Source organism: Myotis nattereri (assembly GCF_964212035.1).
Source record: "Myotis nattereri genome assembly, chromosome: 11".
NCBI lineage: Eukaryota > Metazoa > Chordata > Mammalia > Chiroptera > Vespertilionidae > Myotis > Myotis nattereri.
In genome coordinates, this window is record NC_138086.1 from 64,195,558 (window position 1) to 64,221,020 (window position 25,463).

Below are 25,463 nucleotides of genomic sequence, written 5' to 3' on the forward strand. Positions count from 1 at the left end.
CCCGCCTGTGCTTGAGCTGAAACATTCACCTTTTCTTGCTTTCTGTCTTGGACAGAAACATTGGTCCTTCTCGGGCCTCAAGCCTGCTATCATTTGGACTGGAATTACGGATCGGCCCTCCTGAGTCTCTAGCTTGCTGACTGCAGATTTTGGGATTTCTCAGCCTCCATCATTACATGAGCCAATTCCTTATAACAAATACGTAAATATAGAGACAGCGATAGAGAAATACATACATGCTATTGGTTCTGTTTCTCTGAAGAACCCTAACACAGATGGGGTTCTGAATTTAATAAAATGCAGTAATTGAGGGTTTCCTCAATTCCTTCTCTAAATTCCTGGTGGTTGAACTGTATGTGAGAAGATCTACTCTTCTGTACAAGGTTAGTATTCTAGGACTGGGGTTTGGGGATTATCATGCCATGGGTGTTGCAGTAGAGAGAGACACAGGTTTCTTCCCACATCTGCTGTGTACTTCCTGTGTGACATCAGGTACGTCTTTTAATCTACGTGGAATTGGTTTCCTTATCTGTAAAAGGAGCTGGTTGGATGAGGTCATTTCAAAGTCCTTTTCCATTCCTCAGGTAGGTCAGTTAATCCACCTGGAATTGGTTTCTTATCTATAAAATGTGCTGGTTGGACTAGGTGATTTCAAAGTTCTCTTCCAAGTCTCAGGAATTGTTTCTTCTGTCTCAGTGAGGGGAGGTGGCCTAAGATGTAAATAATTGGATTCTCTTGCACAGCTAAAACAGCAGCAATAATGTCTGAATCCAGGCGTGCTGATTCTCTGCATCAAGACAGAGTCTGATGATCCATGTGGTTTCCTGGGTTGTACTGTTTGTGCAAAGAACAGTGGCCTTCAAATTAGAGTTTCCATAGAATTTGTAGTCAAGGTCAGGAATCATCACCTTCTGAAATAAAAATTAATGAGTTGATCCCAAGAGATTCGCCAGCCAGTAACTGATTTACATTGAGATAAGGCCAGTGGGCTCTATACATCCAGTAAAAGGTCTACGTGTCTCCCTGGGAAGAAAGTGCTCAGTATAAAGAAAATAACAAGACCAGCATAAGCTATAGTTCTAGAAAGGATTACTTACCTTTGCTGAGAAAGGCTTGAACGGCAGGATATTTCAGTGACTGCTGTGAACTACTGGAGAGTGGGTGTTGAGAATCAGTTTTGTTTATGAAGGCAAGAGACATGGTCACTTGGCAGGCCCGAGTTTTCTAATCCTAGAAAAGCAGACAGGAGATTTGACTTTGGGTAGTGAACACACAATACAATATACAGATGATGTATTTTTGAGTTGTACCCTTGAAACCTATGTGATTTTAGTAACCATTGTCATCCCAGTAAATTTAATTAAAAAGTAAATATGAAAAAACACAAAGAGAAGCAGAGCCTCCTGAAGTAAATAGTGAGTGGAACATTTCGGCTGCCACCTAACTCCTGTGCTGAGCTTAGATTTGGTGTGACCCTTGAGCCTTGTGATTACATATGTATTGTCCCTGCACCATGATCTTAGGCTGGGGCGCCTCACGCAGCTGTTATAACGTGATAAATTGACACCACTTTGACATTGATTGGTGTCTTAGGCACCTGGTTTGTGTGAACCAATCCCCAAGGGATTGTACCTGAGCAGCCCCTGGGGCTCAGCCCAGAGCTTCTGCCACCTTCTTTGTGGCTGCCCCGGCCACATAAGAGTCCCAGGAAAGAAATATATTCCTAAAGGGCAATGGCATGTCAGAGAGAGAAAAGTATGCCTGGCTGAAGGCTCACAGGTTGATGCAGGGATGCAGCAGTGACATTGAAGATCCAGCGCGAGGGCAGCTTGGAAGCAGGACAGCACAGGAGTTTGCTTTGACTAGTTAGTGTACAGGTTGTGTAAGAGGACTGGATAAGATATCTGTTGCGACCGAATATGGTCTGTCCTCTGAAATTCCCCAATGTAAAGTGGTTAAGCCCTTGACTGTTTTGAGATTACTCCATTTCAGTGGCTCAATACCAACTAGTGAGCCAAAGTTAACTTCTGGTGGTCATAGGACCCTGGCAGGCTTATTAGCATCTGTATGATGTTGAAAGGGCAGCATAATCTTTTGCCTCATTTCTAAGTTTGGGATAATTTTCTTAGCCAGAGGGTTTAGAAACAAGTGTGTGATCCTACAAGAAACAATTGAAAATCACAGATTATTAGTACTATATTGGGGGGAGAGGAGAATAAAACCATCACTAATCCTATTACCTGGAGAATCAGTATTGGTTGCTGATTCTTCCAGACATTTTCTGTATGTTATGTGACTAAAAATATATGCCTCTGTGGGTCAATTTAATGTAAGTTAATTTAATTTAATTTAATGTGATCAAACATACAGGTCTTTCCTAACCTACGTCTTCCCTTAGTTTCCCCTGGAATGTCAGCTCCTTGGCGCTGGGACCACATCCTTCATCAGGTCCTAGCCTGTGCCCTGGGAGGCCCCTCACACCAGGCAGTCGCTAAGACCACGCTCTTCTTCTGCTCTCAGGTTGGCAGCCCCGGTGGTTCCTTCTCTGTGGGGGGATATTATCCTATTACGATTCTCCTGAGGACGCCTGGAAAGGCTGCAAAGGGAGCATCCAGATGGCGGTCTGTGAGATTCAAGGTGAGAAGGCAAGGGCGGTGCAGGTTTTATTTTTCCTTCTGTCCTCCCTCTCCCCAAAATAACAAAGCACTGGTCTCTCCGTGCCTCTCTCTCTGCTTCTCCTATTGCAGACAAAAATACATAGTGTTATGTCCCAAAAGAAATCTCTGCAGTAAGACCTAAAACTGCAGCTAATTTTTCCCAGGCGGTTGGTTAAGAGGTCGTCAAAATAAATGAGAGCAGTGGGCCTGACCACACATCTAGTGCTCCTTCCTTAGTCACCTGCCCACCTGGGGCCAGTGGCTGTTTGCAAAGCTTATTTAAGTCTGTTCACTGCAGCATCTAACACTTCAAGTCACACGCACTTTCACTACCACCACATACTCAAAACCAGCAAATGCCGAACAGACCTACAGATAGCCTTCACCTCTTGTTTTTGGGAATTGCGAGATGTGGCTCAGAGCAGATTAGAAGAGAAAGACGAGAAGGGAATTTTTGGTTTGGGGGCTGGTGCGTGCTGGGTAAAGGAGAGTGCAGGTTGCTTGTTTCTTCTTCTGAGGGCTCTGAGGGAATTCTCACACTTTTGATCTGACTTGGGAAGGGAAGGGGAAAAGGAAAACATTGTGTTCTTGATCACTTTCCAGTAAAGCCAAGGAGATAGAGTGCCCTCTTTCTTGTTGGCATGCAAGCCGTTTTGACTCAGAGCAGCACATTTCACACACACGAGCCAAAAGAGAGATGCCCTCTCTATTCTGATAAAAGATCCTAAGGAGAATTGCATGATTGTTTTTTAGACCCGAATCTTGGTGTGATACCTTGGAGCCAGTTGCAGGGTTTTCCCTCCTCATCAGCGGAGGCATCGGATGAGATGAACGAGCTAGGCGAGGTGGTAGGGGCTGGCATCCCCTCTCAGAAGCAGACTCCAGCGACCGGCACCAGCTGAGCTCAGGATGTGGGTGGGTGGAGGCTACAGGTAGGGTTCTTCTGGGTTTCTGACCTCCCTCTGCTTTGCTCCAAGTTCATTCTGTAGATAACACACGCATGGACCTGATCATCCCCGGGGAACAGTATTTCTACCTGAAAGCCAGAAGTGTGGCTGAGAGACAGCGCTGGCTGGTGGCCCTGGGGTCAGCCAAGGCTTGCCTGACCGACAGCAGGACCCAGAAGGAAAAAGGCAAGTACTGATTGTCCTCTGGTCTGAGAACCGTGGGAGTCACCCACTGTCATCTCTGGGTCCCATACTTGTTACCTTGCTTCTGACCACCTCGCCAGCTTTTTGTGTCATGCAAATGATGCACAACGCAGTGGCATTTAAACTGTGGTCTCTATGAGCCAGGAGGTCACAGTTCCATTCCTGGCCAGGGCACATGCCTGGGGTGCAGGCCCAATTCCCAGTGGGAGGTGTGCAGGAGGCAGCCGATCAATGATTCTCTCTCATCATTGATGTTTCTATCTCCTTCTCCCTTCCTCTCTGAAATCAATAAAAATATATATATTTTTAAAATTAGTTAAGTGCAGCCTCACAGAAGCCATGGATGCCATGACCTTCAAAACTGGGACCCTGTCAACATTTTCAAATGCTGCCACTTCCCCAAAAAAGTCAAAGACTCTTGGGCCTGGTAACTGGGAAAATACAATATCCGGACCCCTGAAAGCGCAGTCTCTATAGCAAACACAAGACCCAGCTTGTTCCAGGCTGCATTTCTGTCGAGTGTGAACTGGCTCAGGCTTCATGCAATAACAGAGCTCTTCTATGTTTACTGGTCCAACACCTAGGGGACCCCAATTCAAATGTCAATAGGCTTTATAGAAACAGGTTTTAAAGGACCACTGATAACTAAAGGAATGAACCATATATTTCTCTGTATGAAAAATATAAAAGAGGCTTTTCTGTATAATAAATCAGCTCTAAATGCAAAAACAAACAAACAACCCTGGTCTCTATCCAACACTCAGCATGTCAGAGCAGAAAGAGTGCAGGCTTTGGAGCCAGATACAATTGGATGCAAATCATGGCTTTGCAGGTAGGTTCCTGGCTTTGTGACCTTGGCCCAGGTCACTTAATCCCTCTGAGCCTCAGTTTCCTAATATTTTACAAAGAGGAAGTGACCTACATTAGGATTACCACAAGAATCAGTGAGCCTGAAGCCCTGTGGCACCCCGTCTGGCCGAGTTCCCTTTCGGTCAAGAGTAGCTGAGCCAGAGAAGCCTTGGACCAGGGTGCTTCCTGCAGTGACACCCGCTTACCTCCCACCCACCCCGTCCCTGGGGTGGGATGGATGCTTAATTGTCAGGTTGCTGCTGCTCAGTGCTCATTAACTCGCCATCATTAGGTCTGAGAAGCAGGGCACAACTTTCTTTCTGGACTGGGTCACGCATATGCCAGGGCTCACTGCCTGAGCCCTCATCGCCCCCTGGCCCCACATATACACCTGGAGAGATTGTGGGGAGAGGAGGGCCTCTGGAAAAAGTGTTTCAGGAAACCTTTCTCATGACAGATGTGGCAGATGCGCTTAACTTTTCCAGTAGACGCAGAAAAGTGGCCGCTTTGTTGGTGCTTCTGATGCTAAATCGGGAGTAAATTCTATCTAGACAGTCAGCTTTGACTCAGATCCGGTGGGAACATGCAGCATTTTTATGGAGGAAGAAACAGGCCGTAATGATTGTTGCTGAGCCCTCAGCACCAGGGTGGCTGGAGTGCCGAGCTAATAAGGGAGCAGCAGGTGCACAGAGGGTGCTATTAGCCGTGACAGGCAGCGTGCTGGACCAGTCCTCGGAATTAATGAGCCGCCTCATTAGTGGTAATTGCACGTTACAGAACACCGTTTCCCAGTTCTGTGCACTGTGGTAGCAGGCAGAGGGCTGTGGCCCCATTTTACACACAGGAAAACTGTGGTAGAACTGAGACTAGAACTCTGAACCTGGACCCTGCTGCCAATTCTGACACGCGTGGGTCAGGAGTATGCTGTCTCCTTCTCCCTGTACCGCTGACCAGGCCATATGCTGGCTCAAGAAATAATGTGGATTATTTCCCAAGTCTGGCCATCTCCTCTTCTGTTTTTCTTGCTCCCATATCTTCACCTACACCCTGTCTGTAAGCCATACTATAAACACCTGACTTCAGGCGTAGGTTATATATTCCATGATCTGTAGAATATGCTAACTAATACATCGTGTATTCATTCTGATAATGACATGCATTGTCATCATTTTGTTATGTAGAGTTTGCTGAAAACACTGAAAACTTGAAAACCAAAATGTCAGAACTAAGACTCTACTGTGACCTCCTTGTTCAGCAAGTGGGAAAAACGAAAGAAGTGACCACAACTGGTGCGTCCAGTTCTGAGGTAAAATATTATTGCTCTCAGCCGCCTGCGAAGTCGCACCTGATGTTGCTTATAGGTGATGCTTACTCTCACTTCATCCCTGAATCTTGGATTTTACTCTTTTTCAGAGAAAATAAAATAAAATTTAACAGAGAGAACAGATATGTGCATTTCAGCCTATGGATGCATACAGCTTTCCTTCCTAGGATGAATTCGGGATTAACTAAGTAATTGCTAACATTTGGACCTGCCTGTTTTGTGCACGACACTGTGCTGGATAAGGGAAGGAGGGAGGCACCACAAAAAAAAACCATTCAGCCTCTTCTTGGGATGTTTATAGTCTAGAACAGTGACTCTCAACCCAGAGCAGTGGTGCCCTCAGGAGACATCTGGCAGTGTCTGCGATGTTTTTCTGGGAGAGCCCAGCAGAGAGACTTGGTTAAGTTTTTGGTTTTCTGACATGAGGTGTAACATGAGGGACTCCATCTTGGGCCCAATCTGGTTGCTTTAACACTACTAGGATGTGGTCACTGCGCTCGCGAGTCAGGATGTGACCTCAGTTTCTGAACAACACATTAATGTCAATATCCAGAGGAAAAACACATCGAACAAGTAAGATAACTTGGAGAGGAAAAATGATTAGATATTCAAAAGAATTCCAGTTGCTGAAACCTGAGACTCATCTGAAGGGAAAGCCAGAAAACCCATCCTGAAAGCCAACAGCGCGTTATCTGTGGTCTCTAATGCTTCTGTTTTAGAACCTCATTTTCACTCAGGCCATGGGAGACATTTTTCCAATTACCCCACCGGTCTACAATCTCTGTGATCCCTGTGTCACGTCTGCCACCCCTGAGGACTGGAAACAGGGCCCTGTGCCCAGCACCTGGCACGGTGCTGGCATAGAGTGTTGTTGAGTTGAATGAAGTTGTTGCTCTTGGTTGGAGCAGTGGGTGACTGTGAAGGGTCAGATTGAGGGTACGGCTCATGTATGGTTAGTAGATAAGTTGGACTCACTCAGTGTTTTTATTTTATTTTATAACTGATGTACATGTTTGTCCTGCAGAATAGATGGGAATGGTATTATTATGGTTGTGGATAAAAACCTCTCAGGACATTCCGCAATTGGGCTGCTGCTTTTTCGCAAGGTAAAGAAGTCTTCCACTCTGCTTGTTTGGTAGGAGGGAATCGATGTGGGAACTCTGCTGAAATCAACGTGCAATACTTTTCTGAAGACTTTGGAAGAATGCATGCAGATTGCAAATGCAGCCTTCACCTCGGAGCTGCTCTGTCACACTCCCCCAGGGTCGCCGCAGCTGGCCACGCTCAAGTCCAGCAAGGTGAGAGCCCTCTCCACTCGGTGGCGGCAGCGGGGCTAATGAAAAGTTGAAACGTTAAGAAAGTGGTGTACTGAGCTATGATCTCCATTACTCTTTGGTGGCGGATAAAGACTTTTTTAGTGGACTTTCCTTTATGTCCACTTTTACACAAGGTGAGAGCCCTCTCCACTCGGTGGCGGCAGCGGGGCTAATGAAAAGTTGAAACGTTAAGAAAGTGGTGTACGGAGCTATGATCTCCATTACTCTTTGGTGGCGGATAAAGACTTTTTTAGTGGACTTTCCTTTATGTCCACTTTTACATCTGCCCTCAGTTCCCCTTGTCCAGTCAATTATTTTTGGCAGTTTCGCCACCTAAACTTATCTCTGTAGCCAGCCTTTTCTCTCCAGCCTCCTTGTCCAGTGAGCCTCCCTGAGATTTGTGGTAGCTTTCTAACAGTCACCTTCAGCCTGACCCTTCCAGGCAGCTGGCCAGTAGTTCTTTTCATGTGGTGTAAATTGGACCACTCTATCAAGCCTTTCAGGGGCTCCCTCCTTGCCTGCAGGGTAAAGTCAGAACTTCTTAGCCCCTTCCCACATCCCCAGCCACTTTGGCTGTCATTACCTGGCTCAACCGTGCTAACTGCTTGTAGCTCCCCCCATCTCGGTGCCATTTCCCAGTGCCAAGAATGCCTCTCCCCTGTCTCTCCTGGTTAGCTCTGATCCATCCCTCAAGATTTAATCTCTTCTTCCCCGAGTCCCTAAATTGGGCTGAGAACTCCTCTGCACACCTTCATTTTAACCTTACTCTACAGTGCAGTTACCTTAAGGCAGTGGTTCTCAACCTTCCTATGCCGCGACCCTTTAATACAGTCCCTCATGTTGTGGTGACCCCCAACCATAAAATTATTTTCGTTGCTACTTCATAACTGTAATTTTGCTACTGTTATGAATCATAATGTAAATATCTGATATGCAGGATGTATTTTCATTGTTACAAATTGAACATAATTAAAGCATAGTGATTAATCACAAAAACAATATGTAATTATATATGTGTTTTCCGATGGTCTTAGGCGACCCCTGTGAAAGGGTCGTTCGACCCCCAAAGGGGTCGCGACCCACAGGTTGAGAACTGCTGCCTTAAGGGCAGGAACCCCATACAGTACCGCATCAGAGTTTGGTATTTATTAATGTTTAATGAGAATAACTGAAATTATAAGGAAGTAAACCACCAAGGGTTTGGCTCTGATAATTAGCCCCTTCAAAAGGCCACCTTCCTTTTCCTTAGAAATTTGGGTACCTTATTTGAGTAAATATGAAGGGCCGGTTGGGAAGAATGACTCCCTTTTAGGAAGATCTAAAATTGTTCTAAAACCGGGCACTGCATGTGAAGGTCATATTTATCACTTTCATATGTGACAAAACTAAAAATGCTCTATTGGAAGTTTAACATGTAAACGTTCATCTCTTTGCTTCTTTTAAAGATGAAACATCCTATTGTACCGATTCATAATTCATTGGAAAGGTACAGTAACTTCTTTGTTTTTTTCTTCTTCCTAAAAGTAAAAAAAAGATATTGTTATTCCTGTTTTTTAAAAAATAAGGATATTTTGATCATATGGTGGTTTTTCTCATGATTTGAGATGATACCCAAAGGAAACAGTATCCGATTGCCCTCGTTGGGGTGAGCCTGAAGCAGTGGCAGACCTTGCATTCCACAGGGACTCCCCGGGAAGGTGTCTGCATGTCCCCTGGGCTGCCCAACTGCTCGTAACCATCACTGCTTTTCATCTCTCCAGTGCACTGAGGGTTGGCACCGCCTCTCTTGTGGAGGAGCTGGGCTTGGATTTAAGTGTGCTTTAAACTGGGAAGGACAGTGCTATTTTTTTTAACATAAAAATAAAAATCTCATGTGGCTTTACAGGTTGAAAAAAGAAATAACATCAAAAGCTAAACTATTTCTTCCTCCAAAGGCTGCTTTGATTTAAAAAAGGACACATTTACATAGTTATGTTCCTAGTAATTGGGATCTTTACTCCGTTATTATTTGATATAAGCATTCCCAAATTTTTACTTAGTATATTTGTCCTTTAAAGTTATTATTTAACATTTTACCTCTTTATGTATATTGTTTACTTCTTTAATACTGGATTGCTCCCAATTTGGTTGTTAAAATTTTTCTCCTGTCCTAAATATTTCTACTAAGAACATCTTTATCATTTTTTTTTCTGTTGAGGTATTTCCTTAGTATACTATATTTTTCATTACTAAGTTGAAATATGATATTTCTTTAGAAAATAAAAATTTCTTGGAGTCATCATGCAGCTTGGACCCTTTCCCTTTATTTTTATTAGAAGAAAATTTTTTTCTTCTAATTTGGCTCATCCTAATCCAGTGATGGCGAACCTTTTGAGCTCGGCATGTCAGCATTTTGAAAAACCCTTACTTAACTCTGGTGTCGTGTCACATATAGAAATTTTTTGATATTTGCAACCATAGTAAAACGAAGACTTATATTTTTGATATTTATTTTATATATTTAAATGCCATTTAACAAAGAAAAATCAACCAAAAAAATGAGTTCGCGTGTCACCTCTGACATGCCTGTCATAGGTTTGCCATTACTGTCTTAATCACTTATAATAAGATGTTATAATTGTCCCTTTAACAGAATCAGGTTTTCACTTGTATGTTAAATTGCCTTCTCCGGTTCCCTGAAGAGCAGCAGAACCTCAGGATGTTGCTTTTCCTCCACAGTTTTATCTGTCACACATACTTGGCAGGGATGTTTGTTCTGCCCTGATCACAGCATGTGGCTTCTAGACAATTACCTGCTAGGCAAACACAGGGAAATGGCCAGTGATTTTTGAGAACTGAGAGAAAAAAAGTGTTAAGTTTGGTCCCTGCAGAAAGCTGACTGGAAACCAGGGACCTGTCAATGACTATTTCCTGTTGCTGGTGGGGAGCAGGAAGTTTGAGTCCCTGGAGGTGCCAGAAGAGCCATGGCTGGCTGTGATTTCTCAACTTCAGCCTGGAGACTGGCCTGCTCCCTTCACAGGGATGGGGGTGAGAGATTTGACCGATTTAACAATTCTATTTTTCAATCGATGTAAATCCTTCCCCCATCTCTCAGAATCAGATCTACCTGGACAATCTATTTCTGACCAAATAATTGGATCTTCTGGTCTTTTTCTTTTTTAAAAAAATTCCCAGGCAAATGGAGTTAAACAGTTGTGAAAATGGATCTTTAAATAAGGAAATAAATGATGATGAAGAAATCCCAATGAAAAACAAGAGTTCCTTGTATCTGAAATCTGCAGAGATCAATTGCAGCATGTCAAGTGAAGAAAATATAGACGATAATATAACAGGTAAAGACAGACTTAAAGTCTGAAGTGAACCCTTGAACATTAGGATGTTGGGGGTTTGATCCATTATCCCTGATGGGACACTTGGTGGGAATTGAGCTCAAGACAGTGTCCTAGGTAGCTCCTGAGGCAGGTGAATTAGCATTAGCGGGACAACAGGTCCTTGTCAGCCAACATTCCACCTCCATCTGACCGGTGCAGAATTCTGGCAGAAAGAAGAGGGATTGTCCCGCTCACTGTTCTTGGCCATGACGTTCATGAACTGCAGTGAGCTCAGCTGCCTGCACTAACCTTTTAGAGAGCGCAAGTATTTCATGGGCCTTCTACTCTGAATCTCAAAGTCCTTGGAACTTAGACCATGATGTCAGACTTAGGAGTGTGAGAAGTTATGACAGTTCAGGTTTCCATCCTCCTGGTTTCTGGTGAGGCCTGAGTATGTCAGAATTCACCAGCCACCTCAGGTTTTCCCCGGCCTTCTCTGTGTTTAAGCCAAAGTCCCACATTTCAGGTCATAGCCTGCAGTTCAAATGCTGCCCTTTCAAATTTGTTAATTCCATTGACTCTACCCTAAGCCAACTTCGGATCATTCCAAGACAACAGTAGTAGAGCTTTTAATTGTGTTATAGGTTTTAATAAATATTTTAAAAATAAAATTGAAAAAAAAAACAAACTGTCTTCATTTCTCTTGAAATTAGAGACTCCATTTTTCCAGATAAGATGGGTTTAGAAAAGAAGACCTATTTTCATAACTGTTAATATAAGGCAGGTGGCCCACATATCACTGAAGTCTTGTCCCTTCACAAAATAATAAAGACAGGAGAATTTCTATCAAAACAGTACTGTTGTTTGGCCCAGTAATTTTACTTCTAGAATTTGTCTATAGGGATAGTCAGATTTAAGGACAAATCTCTGTGCACGAGGATGTTGTTTAGGACATTACCGTTGATTCTCATTATTCATGGTAGTTAGGTTCTGTAAAACCATTGCAGGCACTGAATTAGGAAATACTGAACCATTGCTCCAAGGGGAGATTCAGAGTTAGGGTCCTGCAAGCCTCAGTTGACAATGTTTCTGTCCACTGATCAACCTTGTTTTATGTGTTTTCGTCTTAAGACACCTTGTTTACTATATATTGTTGATTCAGTAACATTGAACCCATGGCCAATAGCTCTACAGCACATGCCTGAGTCAACCTTATCTAACATACGCATTTTCTCCATAAGTCACATCACAGCCTTGTGCATCACAGACAGCACTATACTTGGGAGCCCTTTTAAACAGTGAAATCAGCAACGAAGTGCACAAAAATGCACAAAATGTGGTATCAAAGAAACATTTGTGTACAGTATGGGAGCTGAAATAAGAAGGCAGAGTGTCACTTGTTTATCCTTAGCTGGGAACATGTATGTCAGGTGACTCAATTTTTCACCACTCTGCACATGTCCACAAATGACTGCAAAAGTGTGATAAGCATTGATTTTAGGGTTACAAATAAACTTTAGCAAGTAGGCAAACTTACAAATCCAGAATACATAAATAATGAGGAGTGACTATTTCTAATACTAAAATTTTAGAAACTACCTAAGTGCCCCCCACATGATGCAATTTTACATAGTCATTAAAGTCATGTTTTGAAGAGTATTCAATGATAATGAAAGTATTTTTGATACAGTGATGAAAACAAGCAAGATACAAATCTACATATATTTAAACCTAATTTTGTGTGTGCGTATATGTGTGTGTCTGTGTGTAGAATTTCAGATTTTCATTTCTGTGTGCTTTTGTGTGTTTTAGAAATGTTCTGCAATGAGTATATATAAGTTTTTATAATAAATAATAGATTAATAATAAGTATCTTCTACTCTGCAGTCCAAGGTGAAATAATGAAGGAAGGTGGAGAGGAAATCTTGGAAAATCATGACAACTTGGCTCAGCCCGTATCAAACTCCTCAAGTAGCTCTCCGGAATCCCACTGGGAAGAAGGCCAAGAAGTTATCCCAACTTTCTTTAGTACCATGAACACCAGGTATTCTGTGCTCTCTAACATCACTGAAGGTGGATGCCTTCTGGGAGGTCAATCCTGGTGTTCCTTTCGGGTGGTGGTGTGTTCTAGCAGAATAGAGAACCTGGTCTGATTTACTGTTTACTGTGTGAAGCAGTGGACAAGAAGGAACTGGATTGTGAGAGTGTACTCTGGACAAATTATAGTTTGCTTTGATGGTTAGCTTTGGAAAATGATGTTGTATTTAGACTGTACTGTAATAGGAAAACAAACACCTGGCTTATGTGTAAAATCCGGCCAAATGACTTGCCCCGTAGAGGCAAGCTGTTTTCATGACTACCTCCGAACTGCAGCAGGTGCTAACTTTTTTGCATTCTTTCCTCCTCCTTATCACCAAATGGCTTAGCTTTAGTGACATTGAACTTCTGGAAGACAGTGGCATTCCCACAGAAGCGTTCTTGGAGTCATGCTATGCTGTGGTTCCAGTGTTGGGTAAGGTTGCTGCATCGCCTTAAATTGATTAGTCTAGACTCTGTGTCACAGCTGTTATATTGCATCAGAGATCTGAACTGTATGGACAGTGAGATGACCCTTCTTAGCTACCTCTTCATGGCACTGCATGACCTGAAGCATTATTGCATATTCCCATTTCTTCTCTAATTGTGAATAAATAGTGACCTCCGAGTAGCATCATGAAGAAGGGGAATTCTGTTTTCTAGAAATCATAATTAAAAATGAAAGTGAAAGTCATTGAGGAACAGACCTTCAAATTCATTGGTACTATGAAAAAAATGCTTACCAGTTAAAATGTTTTTTCAAAGATAAAGTTATAGCTATAATTTTTGTTAAGTTCAAATTATATTTACTTTATTTTTATAGAGTCACTAGTACCAGAAATCGCTCATGTGTTGAAATTGGTTATATGACCCAATTAACGGCATCTTTTTTTTAAATTGGGGTATAACTTGCATAGAACTTAAGTGTTACGATCCCAGTGAGTTTTGACAAATGCACCTACTTATGTAATATGCATCCCTGTCAAGACAAAGAATGTTTTTATCACCCAGAACATTCCCTCTGCCAGTTGGTCCCCAGCCTGTCACCCAGCCCGGGGCAACCATTTTACCGCTTTCTGTCGCCAAAGATTAGTTTCACCTGGTCTAAAATCCCATGTATATAAAGTCATGTTATAAACCCTTTTGCATCTGGCTTTTTCTCTCAATATAATGTTTTCACCCTTGTTGTTACATGTGTCAACAGTTCATTTCTTTGTGTTGCTGAATAGTATTTTGTTAAGTGAATTTAACCCTTTGTTTATTCATTCCCCTATTGATGGGCATTTGGGTAGTTTCTTGTTTGAGGCTACTGTAAGTGAAATTTCACTTTTACTATAAGTAAAATTGCCCTGAACATTTTTGTGTCAGTGGCATGTGTTTTCCTTTCTCTTGAGCAAATGCTGAGAAGTGGACTTGCTGATTCATAGGGTTCACATGTTTAGCTTTATAAAGGCAGTTGCTCAATTGTACACTTCCAGCAGCAGCATGTGAGTATTCTGGTTGTGTCACATCTTCACAGACACTTGGTGGTGTCAGCATTTTTGGTTTTGGCCATTCCTGTGTTTAGTGGTATCATGTTGTGGCTTTAATTTGCATTTCTCTGATGACTAATGATGTTAAGCACTTTTTCATGTAATTATTGGTCTTTGCTATTTGTTACACTGTGACATCTATTTAAAACTTTAATCCATTTTAAAAGGTTAATTTTATTTTTATTATTGACTCATAAGAGTTCTTTATATATTCTGAGTAACATTCCAGTGTAAACATACACATTATGAGTATTTTTCCCCAGACTATGGCTGCCCGTTTCTTACTGAGGTCTTTTGAAGAGCAGAGTTTTTAATTTTCATGAAATCCAATTGATCTGTTTTCTTTCTTTTATAGTTAGTGCTTTCAGTGTCCTAGAAATCTTTGCTTACCCCCAAAGTTATGAAGATATTCTCCTTGTCATCTTCTATAGTCTTTACTTTTGATTTTGATTTTTCCATCTATAAGTCATCTTGGAATTAGTTTTTGTATATAGTGTGAAGGAAGTGTTGAGATTCTTTTTATTATTATTACTAGAGGCCCAGTGCACAAAAATTTGTGCACTGGGCGGGGGGTGGGGGGGGGGGGCTTCAGCCCGGCCTGTGTCCTCTCACAGTCTGGGACACCTCGGGGGATGTCCACCTGCTGGCTTAGGCCCACTCCCTGGGGGATTGGGCCTAAGCTGACAGTCAGACATCGCTCTGGCAACCCCGGAGCCCTTGGGGGATGTTCACTTGCCAGTGGGGAGCAGGCCTAAGCTGCAGTCGGGCATCCTTGGCCCTGCTGAGGAGATGGGAGAGGCTCCCACCACCACCACTGTACTGGCAGCCATCCGCCTGGCTTGTGGCTGAGCAGAGCTCCCCCTGTTGGAGCGCACTGACCACCAGGGGGCATCTCCTGCATTGAGCGTCACCCCCTGGTGATCAGTGTGTGTCATAGTGACCAGTCATTCCCAGTCGTTCTGCTGTTAGGGTCAATTTTCATATTACCCTTTTATTATATAGGATAGAGGCCTGGTGCATGGGGTGGGGGGGGGGGGCGGCTGGTTTGCCCTGAAGGGTGTCCCGGATCAGGGTGGGGGTCCCTCTGGGGTACCTAGCCAGCCTGGGTAAGGGGCTGAGGGCTGTTTTCAGGCTGACCACACCCCCTTCAGGGAGGGGGTTCCTGCTGGGGTGCCCGGCCAGCCTGGGTGAGTGGCTGATGGCTGTTTGCAGGCTGGCCACAGCCCTTTCAGGGTGGGGGTCCCCACTGGGGTGCCTGGCCAGTCTGGGTGAGGGGCTGATGGTTGTTTGCAGACTGGCCAAGCCCCCCAGAGGGGACCCTCATCCCATGAGGGTGTGACCAGCCTGGGTGGGGGCTGATGGCTGTTTGCAGGCTGGCCATGGCCCCCAGCCACCCAAGCTCCCACTGGAGGCTGGCTGGAAGCAGGTATCTGGGATTTATTTATCTTATCTAATAAAAGAGAAACATGCAAATTGACTGTACCTCTGCTACACTCACAGGCCACGCCCACCAGCCAGTCATAGTAACTATATGCAAATTAACCCAACCAAGATGGCGGCCAGCAGCCACGGAGCTGGAGCAAGCAGGATGCTTGGTTGCCCCGGTGATGGAGGAAGCCAAGCTTCCTCCCTGCCCTGGCTGGGTGTAGCCTCTGCTCAAGGCAACAAAGTTTCAATTATGGAAGATGGAGGCTGGCTGGAAGCAGGTATCTGGGATTTATTTATCTTCTATAAGAAGATAGAAGCTTGGATTCCTCCATCACTGGGGCAACCAAGCCTCCTGTTTGCTCCAGCTCCGTGGCTGCCGGCTGCCATCTTGGTTGGGTTAATTTGCATATAGTAGCTATGATTGGCTTGTGGGCGTGGTTTGTGAGTGCAGCAGAGGTACGGTCAATTTGCATATTTCTCTTTTATTAGATAAGATATCTGGTTCTTCCAGAACCATTTGTTGAATAGCCATTTTTTCCCTTTTACATTACTTGGGCAGCTTTGTTGAAAACCAATTGACCTAGTAAGCATGGGTCTATTTCTGGACTCTCTCTTCTGTTTCTGTGATCTATTTGATTTTTCTTATGCCAATACCTCAGTGTCCTAATTACTGTGCACTTACAGTAAGGCTTGAAATTCGATAATGTAAGTCTTCCCATTTTGTTGTTCTTTTTCAAGATTGTTTTGGCAATTTTAGGTCTTTTGCATGTCTACGTAAGTTTTAGCTTTCCAGTTTTATTAAAAAGCCTGTTGATACTTTTATTAAGATTACATTGAATCTAAGCCAATTAGAAGGGAACTGACATTTATCCTAAACATTGAGTCTTCTAATGCTTGAGCATACTGTATCTCTCCATTTACTTGGTTATTTGTTATTTTCACAACAATGTTTGTATCACTTTCTTAGTATAAAGGTCTTTTACATCTTTTGTTAGAAATAAATTTTAGAATTTTAATAGTTTTCATGCTATTGTAAAAACGATCCCATTTTCCAGTTGTTCATTGATAGCACATAGATACCATTGACTTTTGTACATTAAGTTTTTATAATCACGAAGAGTTAACTTTAAAATATGTTTTCTGTATCTATTGAAATTATCAAGTGTTGTTTTTCCCCCTGTACTTTGTTAATGTAGTGAATTACATTGTTTGGATGAATGTAAGTCTACTATCTTGTTATTTGTTCCTACCATCTTGCTGTTTATTTTCTATTTGTCCTATCTGTTCTTTGTTCCTTTTTTACTCCTTTCTTGACTTCTAGCCAATTAATGTTATTTTTTAGTATTCAATTTTATTTCCTCTTTGGCTTTTTAACTACCTATCTTTGTTCCTGCCTTTCTTTTGGATCTATCAAGTATTTTTTAGAATTTTATTACATTTTCTCTTTTGGCTTTTTAGCTCTACCCAATTGTGTTATTTTTTTAGTTCTTGTCCAACAGAAATATCCAAACCACATATGTAATTGTAAATTTTCCAGCAGGTACATTAACATAGTAAAATAAAACAGTTAAAATTAATTTTTATAATTTATCTAACCTCATATATTCAAAATATCATCTCAACATGTAATCAATATAAAAGAATCATTAATTAGAAACTTTGCATTCCTTTTCGGCACTAAATCTTTGAAGTCTGGTATGTATTTTACACTGACAGTACATTTTTGTTTGGACTGGCTAATTGCAGCACTAAGTGGCCACAAGTCTAATGGCTACCACATTGGCTAGCATAGCCCTAAGGATTATAATATGTATTTGGAGTTTATAGGATTATTCTCTCCTGCCATTTAGGACCTTAGTATAGTTACTCACCTCAGAGTAGCATAATAGAAAAAGGTGATGATAGTATCCTAAGTGCCTTTGAAGTTTATGTTTAGAAAAGGATTTAAAAGCAAAAACTATAAGGTTTTTTGGGGGAGGGAGGGAGAAAACCTGCTAAATTGGTTGTTACTATAAAAATAGTTTCCACTTGAAAATATTGCTTTTTCAAAGATGTTTTTAATTTTTTCTTTCAGACAAACTTGGCCCTACAGTGTTTGCTCCTGTTAAAATGGATCTTGTTGGAAATATTAAGGTGAAAATACCAGCTTGTCTCTGGGGAGACTACAGTTGGAGGAAATAGTTGCATGAGATTCCATTCAGAAATAGATGATTGTTGCGTTTGATCTCAGAATAGAAAGTATAGGACAGCTGTGAGAAAGGTTCTGGAGCAGAACAAAAATTACTTTAAAAATAGTACTTTAAAATGCTGAGACTATTTAATTCTAGCTTAAGCCTCATAAGAATTCTCAAAATAATAATAATAATAATAATAATAATAATAATAATAACCAAATCCTGAAAACATAAGGAAGAAAGTAATAGAGAGGTTGCATTTATTTTTATTTCTTAAGAGGCCTGCTTGACAAACTCAAAAGTCTCAGTACTGCCCTGACTGGTTTGGCTCGGTGGATAGAGTGTCAGCCTGCGGACTGAAGGGTCCCAGGTTCAATTTCGGTCAAGGGCATGTACCTTGGTTGCAGGCACATCCCCGATGGGGGTGTGCGTGAGGCAGCTGATCGATGTTTCTAACTCTCTATCCCTCTCCCTTCCTCTCTGTAAAAAATCAATAAATTAAATACTTTTTAAAAAGTCTCAGTACTATGCTGATTCTCTTGGTGGCTCTAGCATTTTGAACTTAGATTGTTTCCCTGCTTTTCCTGCAGAAAGTGAATCAGAAGTATATAACCAACAAGGAAGAGTTTACCACCCTCCAGAAGATAGTGCTGCACGAAGTGGAGGCAGATGTAGCCCGGGTTAGGAACTCGGCTACCGAAGCCCTCCTGTGGCTGAAGAGGTGAGGCTGCTGGGGTGGGCTCGCACTGAAAACTCAGCAAAGCAGTTGTAATGGAAAGGACACTACTGAGTGGAGGGTCTGGCCGACTTGCATAGCCTTTTCCCGAAGGTCTAATGAATAAAACACCGTATTTGTTTTGTGGGGGGTTTTTTGCTTTGCCTTCCTCTTGATGTTGATAAACATTGTAAATATTAATAGTATACACAAGATTAAAGCATGATAAAGTTGACTGGTTTTGCTTTAAGTCAGTGGATCACAAACTCTAGGGACATCAGAGCCACCTGGAGGGCTTGTTAAAAACATAGTTGCTCCACCCCAATTCCAATTTCTGACTCAGTAGGTCTGGAGTGGGCCACAGAATTTTCCTTTTTGGCAAGTTCCCAAGTGATGCTGAAGCTGCTGGCCCTGAGACCACATTGTGAAAACCCCTGTTTAGCCATACAGCTGAGAAGGGCCAGAGCAAGCTGGAGGGAACAGACAGAGACACCGGAAAGGTCTGCCATGACTCAGTCTCCTGGCTGCTGAACCCAAGATATTATTGGAAACTGACTTAGAAGACTGTACTGCATTTGTGCAAGCTGTGCTAGCCAATGTGGCAGCCATTAGACTTGTGGCCACTTCGTGCAAGCTGAGCTCTGCCGTTTCTTTCTACCCATTGAACAGGAGTGAATTTTGAAACTAATATTTCTTCCTCTTTCTTGTTTTAGAGGTCTCAAATTCTTGAAAGGATTTTTAACAGAAGTGAAAAATGGAGAAAAGGATATCCAGACAGCCCTGAGTAAGTGTTCTTTGCATTTCGATGGGTCGATTGAACAGGGTTTGGAATGGAGGCCCCGGAGGAAGAGACAGGGTGGAGGGGAAATTCTGCTCTTCCGGTTATGATTTTGTTTATTTTTGTTCGTCACTGTTGTTTGTTTGTTTCTTACATGCTCACTTTAAAAAGAATCCATGAGATAGTGACCTGATCATCTAGATCTAACTTATTAAAAATTAGTGTATCTTAAGGGTTAAATTAATGGAGAGCCATTTCTTAATCTTAATAGGAAAAACTAACATTTCCAAGAAGTTCGTTCTTCCTAAATTAATCTTCAAATGCAGTAGTCTTCAAAAATCAGTATCCAAAGAGAAGCTTATTTTGGAGCCCATGAAAGGAAGGGGCTGGGGAGCCCTGGGAACTTGCTCTGGCGTGAGATGAAGGATTGGCCATTAAATTGTAGTCCTCTCATGCCCCACATGCTCCATTGTAGTGGCAGAGCCCAGACTGAGGTCAGGGCCGTAGTCAAAAGACGAGAACATGGTGGGTGCTTAGAAACACTCATGTGTAGGTGGGTGGATAGATGGATGGATCCATGTATCTAACAGGTCAGTTTTGAAAAACATTAAAGACTTGGAAGCATCCTCGTAGTGCTCCTAACAGCAGCTGAGCTCTCACTCTTGTCCTAGAGGAAATTCTTCCAGCATGGCCCTGAGGCATGGGGGGTGGGGGGTGAAATTCCCTATGACTTTGAAGCCATGATGTGGAGAAGCACATGGTCAGGCTCTAAGTAGCCATGGTTATAAGCAGTGAAATGAATGAGTTTGAGGCTTCTGTTGGGCAGGGGAGCCAGTGATCATTGCAGCATGTTGTCAGTCTCCAGGTGAATTTGTCTCCTCCTATTAGTCCTTCCTCTGGACCATAAGGCCTGAGGGATTCTGCTCCCACATGATTTTCCCAGACCTTTCTCTCTAGAAACTTGCTGATGTGCCATGAAACAGCAAAAGCTGATATTTGTGTAACTTTATGAAGAATTTAGACAGGTTAATCCTCAAATCAGTCTATTTTTATAGGTCAGGTAACCACAATTCTGAAAGATTAACATGCATGCTAAGACCACAGAGTTTGAATCAGAGCCACTTTAGGGCCTCTGCCTCCAAGGTCCTCATTTCCCTGACAATGTCTCCACCATCCTGGGGCCACCTGCATTTTTTGGTTTCTCAGACATCCCTGAATTTCCAGGACAGTCTCAGTTATGTTCTCCCCTTGGTGTCCTGATTTCAGTACTAAAAGAATATTCATCATAACGGGTCACGCCCCTAACCAGTATCTGGGGAACTTGTTGGCCTGTGGCATGGTGAAGATCATGGGCTCTCTGCATCCCACCGCTTTATAGCATTGTGCCCTTGGTCAGTTTGTTGTCCGTGGGTATCAGGCTCTTCCACGGGATCAAGAGGAAAGAATTCCAAGGACTTGCATGACAGATTGGGGTGTGGTGGCATCGTTTACTCGTGAGGTAATGTCGAAAGAGTTATCCGTCTGGCTTCCCAGTGTCCCATCTCTGTCGGCCCCACCATGGAGAAAGTACAACTGTGTCTTCGCCAGGGCAGAGGCCGGTGCACAGAGTTTCTGCTTCCTGATCCTTCAGAACCTGTGCAGTGTCATGGCCCCAGGCGGCCACTGGACCCACGTGGTCAGGTGCTCCCCAATCAGTTCCCAAACTTTCGAGGGCTTGCATCGGCTGCACCCCCTTTGCCAATGATCTTTTTCCCAGGTGAGACTGGAATGCCTCTGTGGTCCAGCACCTCCCCCTGCACCATTTTAACTTCATTGCTGTTTGTGCTTACCTCCCTTTGTTCTGTCCCTTCCCACAGTGGCCTGTGGGGGGATGGACCGGTGGCTTCCTGCAGGGAGTGGGAAGCTGTAGCTTCCTGGGTTCGCAGACAGGTCTCTGCTTCCCAGGTGACCGTGCTCTACAATGTCTGACTCCCCTTTGCTCTTTTCTTTATTAATCACTAGCTAACTACAGTAACGTATACTTAACTTTCTGTTTCTCAGCTTCCTCATCTATAAAATGGCAGCGATAATACAGTTTTTCTAACAAAGCTGTTGTAAAGATTAAATCTTTTCATGCATGTAGAAAGATCAGAAAAGTGGCACATAATAAGCACTTAATAGAGATTAGCTTCTGTCATTATTTATATTCTTATCATCATGATATATGACATTGATAACCCACCAGAAAATGGGGTTTATTTGTCCCAAATCAGAAATGAAAAGTTTGCAAAGCTTGGTTGCCAAGCCAGACATTTCTCTTCAGAGTAACTTCTTAGTAGGGAGATTTCACACTAGGACAGTGGTTCCCAACCTGTTTTTGGCCATGCCTCACCTAAGCATCTCTAAAATCCTGATGTCTCCCCCACCCCCCATGACATATAATTCTTATTATTCAAAAAGTGAACTCTTATTCATGTGGAGGAACCCTAAAAGGCCATTAACTTGGACTAAACAAGCTTCCGAAGAACATGGCATCCATGAAAGAGGAAAAAAAAAAAGAACGAAAGAACAGTTGAAGTACTGAGGAAGAAATCACTAAGAAATGATTAAAAAAATAGTAATATGAAGTGATATGAAAAAATAGCAAAGTTTCAAAACATATAATAGAGAACTGAAATGTATAAATATGTCACAATATATATTTATATACTGCATATGAGGCCCCAGGACCATAAGAAATCTCTAATTGCCCCCCTTAAAAATCAAATTGCCCCCCTGTGCGCGTGTGCCCCACGCTGGGAACTACTGCTCCACCTGCAGGAAATGCAGCAGGGGGACAGTCTGTCAGGTGATGCCCTTGCTTTGTAGGGCTGTGTGTGTGGGCAGAGAAGAATGCTAATCTCACTCGCCCCCTGCTGGACTGGGGTGAAATAGCACCCAGCTGCTTTCACACCAGCAAGTGAAAGGAAAAGCTTTGCCCCTGGAGGCGGAGAGGAAATGGAGGATATACCCTTTCCGTCCTGTCCCCACGCCTAGCCCCTAACTCTGCCCCTTTTCCTCCCCTACCTTTTAGGAAAGTAGACCAGGAAATGTTGACCCTGAAGAGAGGGGGCTTGAAGGGCAATGCTGCTTCCAAACGGAAATAATGTTAACTTTAGGCCAAATTAACAGCCAGTTTCAGCCTTTGCTTCCCCTCTTCCCCCTCAGCACTGTTTTCAGTGGAAAGGAAAAGGGGGCTGTGAATGTGAGACTTGCATCCAGTGTTCAGGATTATTTCAGAGGTTTTCATGACTTAAATCATATTCTCCTTATAGAGATCACTAGTTTCCCGCTGCTGTGTTCAGGGTGGAGAAAGGTTTCCCTAACCCACTCCCCCTAGAAACTTAGTAGAAATGCAGACTACCAGCCCTCACTCGACACCTGCTGACTCAGAAGTCTAGCAGAGCCCAGCAATCTGAGCATTAACAAGCCAGTGAGATGATTCTAATCCAGGGGTGGGCAAACTTTTTGACTCGAGGGCCACAATGGGTTCTTAAACTGGACCGGAGGGCCGGAACAAAAGCATGGATGGAGTGTTTGTGTGAACTAATATAAATTCAAAGTAAGCATCATTACATAAAAGGGTACGGTCTTTTTTTTTTTTTAGTTTTATTCATTTCAAACGGGTGGGCCGTAGTTTGCCCACGGCTGTATCCCTGCTGAGGTTTGAGACCCAGTCATCTAGGGCTAGGACATTGAAGCTCACCTAGTTATCCTCCACATCAGATGATTTTGCCCTCCTTTCATGGTAATTAGTAGTTTTCTGATGACAGAATTTCCCCAACCTAAGAACAGCAAGACAGTTAGGGATAAACTAAAGATAAACCTTGGATGCCACTCCCAAATTTGAAAATACTGCTTAAGAAAGGGTTTGAGGTAAATGTTCACAAAACTTGTGTAATCTTAGTGGCCTTGAAAATGGGAGATGATATGTAAAAGGCTTAAATGCCATGATGGAAACCTTGTCATTTATTAACTCCCTAGAAAATGCATGGATAGTCACTGTATTGCTGCAGTTCAGTGACCTAGAATGAGTCCCCTGCATCTGGAAGAAAGTCTTGGGCTTTATGCTGCCGTCCTTGTATTTGAGCCATCACTTGGATTCCTCATAATGATAATTATGTAGAACAGGGGTCCTCAAACTTTTTAAACAGGGGGCCAGTTCACTGTCCCTCAGACCGTTGGAGGGCCGGACTATAGTCTAAAAAAAAACTATGAACAAATTCCTATGCACACTGTACATATCTTATTTTGAAGTAAAAAAAAACAGGAACAAATACAATATTTGTATTTGCATGTGGCCCGCGGGCCGTAGTTTGAGGACCCCTGATGTAGAATATTCTGGGTGGTGTTATGTCAAGAGCTTTGAACCCCTAGTGTCCTATGACATTCTCTAGAAGTCATTCTAAGAAAAGATTTGGGTCACAAAGGAGATATATTTACTGGTCCAGCCTATAGCTAAGCCCCTCTAACGCAGGCGCCATATGAAAGGGCTTTTGGAGAACATCCCTGTAAGTGATGGGAAGAAAAGCTGCTCTGGCCTTTCACGCCCCATTGTACTAAATGCTACGTGCTCTGCACTGTTCCCTCTGGGGGGATAGCATGCAGCACATCCCTCAACTTGGAATGATTCCATAAATGTCAGCGAAATATGAACCACCACCCCCCCCAGCATCTCCAGGATGCTCGGTCACATATTTAATACAGACAGGGAGAGCTATGTGAGAAAGCCCGAACTTGTAATCACATATTTAGCATCAAATTATAGCTCGACTAATTGTTCTGACAATACCATGAAACGTGAATCAAGTCATGCTCACTCCAGAACAACACACAGCATGTGGCTCAGCTGGCAGAATTGGCTCACATCCAAGTTCCATGTAGAGTCTCTAGACGGTGCCTGGAGTTAACAAAGGACATCCCTGGGCACCCCTTTCACCTCTGTCCGCTGCTTCCTGAGTTGGCTTTTCTCTGGACAATCCGTTTTGCCTGAAACTTAGTCACGATAAAGAACTCAGAGGGACCCTAACCGGTTTGGTTCAGTGGATAGAGCATCGGCCTGCGGACTGCAAGGTCCCAGGTTCAATTCCAGTCAAGGGCATGTACCTTGGTTGCGGGCACATCCCCAGTGGGGGGTGTGCAGGAGGCAGCTGATCGATGTTTCTCTCTCATCAATGTTTCTAACTCTCTATCCCTCTCCCTTCCTCTCTGTAAAAAATCAATAAAATATATTTTTTTTAAAAAAATTCAGAGGGTATTTTTCTAATAGTTCAGTCTTCTTATTTTAAGTATTGCAGACATTTGACAAATACCTGTCACTTGACCACATATATAGAACAGTTCAGTGCAGCACCCGTGTACCATCCCTTGACCCATGACTCTCTCTTTTTCCATAGATCTTCAACCAGAATGTTCTGTTTGTCATTCCATAATGCATGTTTTTATACTTCTACTATAGGCCTGTTTCATGAAAAGATTCGTGCAATAGGCCTTCCTTTCCCCTGGCTGCTGGCACCGGTTTGCCTCTGGCACCTGGGGCCCAGGCCTTCACTCTGGCCAAGTTCTGGCCGGAGCCGGCCCCAGAAACATCAGGCTTCACTGCTCCGCTGGCCCTGGAAACATCAGGCTTCACTGCTCTGCTGGCCCGGAAATGTCAGGCCTTGCTGCTCCGCCGGCCCCGGGGACGTGAGGCTTCACTCCACCGCTTGGAGCCTATGTATGCAAATTAACTGCCATCTTTGTTGGTGGTTAATTTGCATATCATGCTGATTAGCCAATGGGAGGTGTAGCGAAGGTATGGTCAATTACCATGTTTGTCTATTATTAGATAGGATGTATTTATGTGTCTATGTATTACAGTTTCTAGGACTGTGTTGCATGTGTAAACATGTATACATGGTGTCACACTAAGCACAGTCTTCCTCTCTCAGTACTGCTTTTCATGTGTGTCCACTGCGAGCCGCTCTTGGTTCCCCATCTCATTGGAGGGCTGCCATGTTAGCCCGTTTGTAGGGGTGTCACTTCCTGGGCTCAGCGCAGGACAGATTCTACCTGTCCTGGCCTTGCTTATCTACTTCCCAAGGGCTCTTTCAAAACGTAGAATTGCGTTTCTTCTTTGTCTTCAAAGGAACTTT

At 43.1% G+C, this 25,463-nt stretch overlaps 1 protein-coding gene across 1 annotated transcript in view; it reads left to right on the forward strand.

Annotated features, from left to right (window-relative positions):
- The window catches only part of PLEKHA8 (pleckstrin homology domain containing A8), a 48,210-nt gene that overhangs the window by 13,816 nt on the left and 8,931 nt on the right, over window positions 1-25,463 (forward strand). Inside the window, exons 2-12 of the mRNA XM_081102032.1 lie at window positions 2,521-2,637; window positions 3,635-3,790; window positions 5,839-5,963; window positions 7,121-7,279; window positions 8,743-8,783; window positions 10,472-10,629; window positions 12,496-12,652; window positions 13,035-13,120; window positions 17,719-17,777; window positions 18,409-18,539; window positions 19,247-19,317. Coding sequence (XP_080958158.1) covers window positions 2,521-2,637; window positions 3,635-3,790; window positions 5,839-5,963; window positions 7,121-7,279; window positions 8,743-8,783; window positions 10,472-10,629; window positions 12,496-12,652; window positions 13,035-13,120; window positions 17,719-17,777; window positions 18,409-18,539; window positions 19,247-19,317 — 1,260 coding nt within the window. The remainder of the gene's footprint in view (window positions 1-2,520; window positions 2,638-3,634; window positions 3,791-5,838; window positions 5,964-7,120; window positions 7,280-8,742; window positions 8,784-10,471; window positions 10,630-12,495; window positions 12,653-13,034; window positions 13,121-17,718; window positions 17,778-18,408; window positions 18,540-19,246; window positions 19,318-25,463) is intronic.